The sequence below is a fragment of the Sinocyclocheilus rhinocerous genome, unplaced genomic scaffold, assembly GCF_001515625.1.
Source record: "Sinocyclocheilus rhinocerous isolate Xijiao unplaced genomic scaffold, SAMN03320098_v1.1 scaffold1874, whole genome shotgun sequence".
Taxonomy (NCBI): Eukaryota; Metazoa; Chordata; class Actinopteri; order Cypriniformes; family Cyprinidae; genus Sinocyclocheilus; species Sinocyclocheilus rhinocerous.
In genome coordinates, this window is record NW_015626862.1 from 287461 (window position 1) to 293020 (window position 5560).

General features: G+C 37.7%; 2 protein-coding genes across 3 annotated transcripts in view; both read right to left on the reverse strand.

The window, feature by feature from the left end:
* Window positions 1-965: 965 nt before the first annotated feature.
* On the reverse strand, window positions 966-1791 carry LOC107716528 (basic leucine zipper transcriptional factor ATF-like 3). Its single transcript, XM_016523004.1, has 3 exons — window positions 1717-1791; window positions 1352-1456; window positions 966-1164 (listed from the first exon to the last, which is right to left on the reverse strand). Exons 1-3 carry the CDS (start codon window positions 1789-1791, stop codon window positions 979-981), a joined length of 366 nt encoding a protein of 121 aa, XP_016378490.1. The 3' UTR covers window positions 966-978.
* Window positions 1792-2549: 758 nt separating this feature from the next.
* The window catches only part of LOC107716511 (NSL1 component of MIS12 kinetochore complex), an 8166-nt gene continuing 5155 nt past the window's right edge, over window positions 2550-5560 (reverse strand). For both annotated transcript variants that reach the window (XM_016522998.1, XM_016522990.1), the window contains 2 exons: window positions 3844-3911; window positions 2550-2902 (listed from right to left, as the gene is read on the reverse strand). In XM_016522998.1, coding sequence (XP_016378484.1) covers window positions 2795-2902; window positions 3844-3911 — 176 coding nt within the window. In that variant the 3' untranslated portion in view covers window positions 2550-2794. The remainder of the gene's footprint in view (window positions 2903-3843; window positions 3912-5560) is intronic.

The following is a 5560-nucleotide window of genomic DNA, read 5'->3' on the forward strand; positions in this document are numbered from 1 at the left end:
AAACATTTATACTGAACATACTAAAGCTAGCTGTTTTATGATGTTTCTCTAGCAGTGCTTTTTGGCTTTAACGTTTTAAAACGAAAGTCAACAGATTCATGCGGAGCTCTAGGACTTTTCAGAAGAGAAGAGAAAACTGGAAGAGAAATGTAGAAGTGTGTACCCTGCACTGGTTAGGAAGGTAAGTCAACAGAGGTTTGAGGAAGTGATACATTCAAGAAAAAAATATGACCACCATCTTACCGCAACCACCCCCAGATATGGTTTCAACACAAATGAGAGAAAAGACATCATATCCGGGTACTTTTTCTGATTTGGTGACCTCATTTTAATAGAAATTGTATGACTATTTCAATTTCAGTAATTACTGGATTTCATCTGCATCACAGAGTGTATAAACGGAATGATTATTTTTTTATTTAAATAATTGTTTATTTTTATAATACTTACAAAACACTCCAACAGCAAAACACGATCAAGCAAGACAGAAAAGTAACACTAACATGTAAATTAAACTGCTATGGTTATTTTTAATAGTAATTAATAATATGCAGACATAAACCTGCTGTCACAGAGTTTTGAAACTAACCTTGGGTATTTTGGTTGGATTGGCTCTCATAAAGCAGAAGTCCATTCTCACATGTCATTCATTCACAGCCAACTAACTGTGGTATACGACAGATGGTTTAGGTTATTAACTTTATCAAAGTAAATACCAAAGTGGATGTATTCACGTGAGGCGTGACCCTGGGAAAACTAACATATGGCTAGATTCTGTATTCTGAACATAACTTGTTACAGTGCAGTTTCAAGCAGGACTTAATAATTCACTTGTATGAACACACTGCATACTGAACACACAATGTAATACTTTAGAATAAAAATGCTAGTATGCATAAATCCCTTGCATGATTACAAGTATAGTTAATTTATGCTAAATGCAAATTGAGGCATCATGAGCATCAGATGTGAGTGTCTCTATCTAGACATAAACTCAGGTGACACTGTGCCTATGGACCTTGATGTTGAGGTCATACCACAGTTCAAGACAGGGCACAAAGGCTCATGGGCTTTGAGGGCATCTGTCAAGCGTTGCTGTTCCTCTATCAAAAGCTGGACTTCCTTCCTCAGCAGGCTGTTCTCCTGTTCCAGACATTCATACACCTGGTTACAGAAAATTTCAGTATGTCAAAAACCACATCAATCAGATGCATCAATGTGCATTTGATGCATTTTCCCATGTCTGCCCACAATTATCAACATATGTCTGCATGGTGAAAATACACATTATATAAGAACAAACGCAAAAATCAGCATCTTTTATATTTTATATAATTTGCAGCTTGCAAACCTCATGCAACTCATCAGCTCTCTGGGTTTGTCTTTTGCGGCTCCTCTGTGCAGCAACTCGGTTCTTTTCTCTTCTTTTCAGCCTTTTCTCATCATCATCAGAGCTCTGAATCACAGTCATATGTTATGGTTGGTATGATGTGTTGTTTCCTGAATATTTTATATTAATGTTTAGTTTTATCTCATTAGAACAGAACAGAACAATTCACAAACAGTAAACCATAAAATCATTTTGGGTGGCACAGATCAGAAAGATGAGAATGTATGTGTTAGGTGGAAATTTATTAGTAATTTATACATTTTTATTTTAGTTTATAAGAATACACTTTATGTCACTTTATAAGAAAACAAGAATAAATAACATACCTCACTCTTTCGAAGCAACCGTAAAGCTGGAGCATCATTTCGAGTAAAGTTACTCGTCGCATTGAAAAGTGACATGACAGGTGCAGAAGAGCACGAGCGCAATAAAGACTTCCGTTCACGAAATTGTATGGAAAATTAAGGCGAACTATTATGTCGTTTTAATTAGCGCATAGTTAGACACGTTTAAACTGTCATTCAACATCCCTCAGTAACATAAGTGATTTCTTGCAAATGCCTTCGGCTGATGTTCTTTGAAGTCACGTGGTGCTCTCGAGAACTCCAATAACTTCTGACGGTGTGAATGTTTTCGTACTTTTAACGCTTTTGGGTCATTCCACGAAATGACTGTCTTTTCCATTTTGAACAGGTGATTTCTAAAAGCTATTTTAAAGTATTTAAACATTCTGTCAGGCAATATGAATGTCTTTAAGAGTAAAATCAAATGCAGGCAAAATAAGTTAAATTAAAAAACGGTAATACTGTCGTAAATGGATATGCATTACAAAAGATAACATGACTGACAGTTTTACAGTTCATTTAGCCATTACTAGCCTTTCGCTCAAAGTTATATATTCCTGCATCTTTATAGAGAAAGACGACATAAAAATAAAATAATAGTCGTTTGTATGTTAAGAAAATTGTCAGCTTTTCATCTTTGTTCACTTAGGATACAAAAAGAGCCCTTCTAGTCAATGTTTATTTGGCTAATTTGTTAAATAAAAAGATGTTCAGTGCCAGTTAATTTGGAAACCAACACTGGTAGACCAATAACACCTTGTGGTATGAACCTGGGCCACATCAGCACAATAGCTCTCTAAAAATGTAATTTATTGTAATGGAAAAAGAAAGTGGTGAGAAACTATATGCACAAAGTATTTCCTGAATATTTATTTACATTATATAGGTAAGAATCAGCATACAAAACACTTATTTAATAACAGGTGTCAATACAACACTCCTTTACTGCCCTTCTCCATAGCCACACAAAATGATACACACACATACAGATACACATTAATTTACATCAGTCTTTTGAATGATTTCTGGAGCAGGTACATAGTCTGCACTGTATTCTGAATCAGACACAGCTCTTTTGATGGTGGAGGGAATCCTGTGGTGAAGATCTGGACAGAATGTCAAGTACTTGACGCAAACCATCAGCTGCCTGTTTCAGACTTTTCAGAGACTGAACAGAATGAAGGAAAATGGAGCATGTTAATATATATATATATATATATATATATATATATATACAGTACTGTGCAAACGTCTTAGGCCATTAGTATTTATCAACAACAAAAAAGTCTTTTGCTGTAGTGTGTCAGTAGGAAATATCAGTTTACATTTCCAAACATTCCTTTTGCCATTAATTGTAACAATCCAGTGAGATTTTTGTATGCACAAGGAGTCTAACAGCAGCCAGTGCTCCACACAGAGATCTGATCTCACCATCATCTGGTCTTGTCTGGGATTACATGAAGAAACAGAAAAAACGGAGACAGAATAAATTCAGAAAAACCACGGTAGCATCTCCAAGACACCTGAAGAATACTACCTGCAAAGCTACAGTACTGTGAAAGGTTTTAGGTGTAAAAATGCTGTAAAGTGAGGATGCTTTCAAAAATAATGTCATAAATAGATTTTATTTATCAATTAACTTCAATTAATACAATCAAACCAATATTTGCTGCAACCACCCTTTTTGTTTTAAAACAGCTTTTGTCCTAGGTGCACTTGCACATAGTTTTTCAGGTAGCTTTGCAGGTAGGTTTCTTCAGGTGTCTTGGAGACGTTGCCACAGTTCTTCTGGATTTATTCTGTCTCAGTTTTTTCTGATTCTTCATGTAATACCAGACAGACTGGATGATGGTGAGATCAGATCTCTGTGTGGAGCACTGGCTGTTGTCAGACTCCTTGTGCATACTGGATTATTACAATTAATGGAAAAAGGAAAAGTTTGGAAATGTAAAATGATATTTCCTCCTGGCACACTACAGTAAAAGATAGAAATAACTGGCTTAAAAACTTTTTTTTTTTTTGATGGCAAAAATACTAATTGCCTAAGACTTTTGCACAGTACTGTGTATGTACACACACACAAGCATGGTAATTATAATACATTTGTACCTTCATAACCGTACTGGCTTGTTTGAACACTGCAGGTGCAGCAGCTGATACATTTCTGATGACAAACTCTGTGAAAACAACGTTTAACAGCTAGTAACGAATACTAGGGGTGCTCCGATCGATTTTTGAGGCCGATCACCGATCACAGAAAGCAGTATCTGCCGATACGATACCGATCTTTTTAAAGCCTTCTTTTTATCATTTATACCTATTTATAGTGACATAAAAAAATGTGTTTTCCTACCTCCAGGAGTGCCATTTTTTGCCTTGTTTATCTAAAAGTGCTCTTTCCCTTTAAACCAAGCCAAAAAACCATATGTGTTGACTGTGAAACACAGTAGACTTTAATAATATGCATTTATGGTGTAATTACTACATTTTCGTGTCAATCCATGTTCATACTTACTGCAAACAATGCGCTGTTACTTTAATTCAGCGCAGCAATAGACTTGGTGCTGAAACGATCTCTGCACTATTGTAGACGCACCGCTCCTGAACGCACTGCAGGACCGCAACCGTGTGCAGTGAACGCTTTAATCAGTTAACATGAGCGCGGAAAAAATACGCACTACGTAAACGGAGTAATGTGAACCTGGCGTTATGTGTGTGCGCTGCGAGTGTGCATGAGCGCACGGTCTCCAGGAGAGCGCGCGAGCGCTGAATGGTTAAACACTGGTAAGAATTGAAAAGTAATGCAATTTATAAACTTTAGTGACGATGTGACACTGCCTCATCTGTGCAAGTGACAATTCCTGTGTCAACTGTGCAGCTCGCTTATAGACAGACATGATGTGTGGTGATTTGATGCCATTTGCATATTTTGAGAGAGAAAGAGAGAGCGCGCGCACGGTGATTCACTCACGTTGTTTGTGAAATTACATTTACATTTAGACATTTAGCAGACGCTTTTATCCAAAGCGACTTACAATTGGGGGATACATAAAGCGATTCTTCTTAAAAGAGGCAAACAGATACAGGAAGTTCTTGTAATACCAAGTTTTTAGACATTGTTCAAATAAGTACACGCTAGAAAGAGAAGGAATAGATAAAGAGAGAGAATTTTTATTTTTTATTTTTTTTATGATGATGAAGTCAAGTAGCTTCGAAAGAGATGAGTTTTCAGCTGTCGCTTGAAAATGGTCAGGGATTCAGCATTCCGGATAGGGGTGGGAAGATCGTTCCACCAGCCAGGAATGGTGAACGAGAATGTTCTGGAAAGTGATTTTGAGCCTCTCTGTGATGGTACCACGAGGCGTCGCTCACTAGCGGATCTCAGACTTCTGGAGGGGATGTAGATTCGTAGTAGGGAGTGGAAGTAGGCGGGTGCTGAGCCTGTGGCTGTTCTATATGCAAGCATCAATGTCTTGAACTTGATTCGAGCCGCAACCGGTAGCCAGTGCAAGGAGATAAAGAGATTAAAAAAAAAATTTTTTTTTTATGATGATGAAGTCAAGTAGCTTCGAAAGAGATGAGTTTTCAGCTGTCGCTTGAAAATGGTCAGGGATTCAGCATTCCGGATAGGGGTGGGAAGATCGTTCCACCAGCCAGGAATGGTGAACTAGAATGTTCTGGAAAGTGATTTTGAGCCTCTCTCAGTGATGGTACCACGAGGCGTCGCTCACTAGCGGATCTCAGACTTCTGGAGGGGATGTAGATTCGTAGTAATGTCTTGAACTTGATTCGAGCCGCAACCGGTAGCCAGTGCAAGGAGATAAAG

Excerpts from the sequence above, each read along its gene's own strand:
- LOC107716528 (XM_016523004.1), bottom strand. The coding sequence starts at position 1,791 with ATGTCACTTTTCAATGCGACGAGTAACTTTACTCGAAATGATGCTCCA. Across the intron at positions 1,457-1,716 it reads GGTTGCTTCGAAAGAGTGAG|AGCTCTGATGATGATGAGAA; the intron begins GTATGTTATTTA and ends ACTGTGATTCAG. Across the intron at positions 1,165-1,351 it reads GAGCTGATGAGTTGCATGAG|GTGTATGAATGTCTGGAACA; the intron begins GTTTGCAAGCTG and ends TTCTGTAACCAG.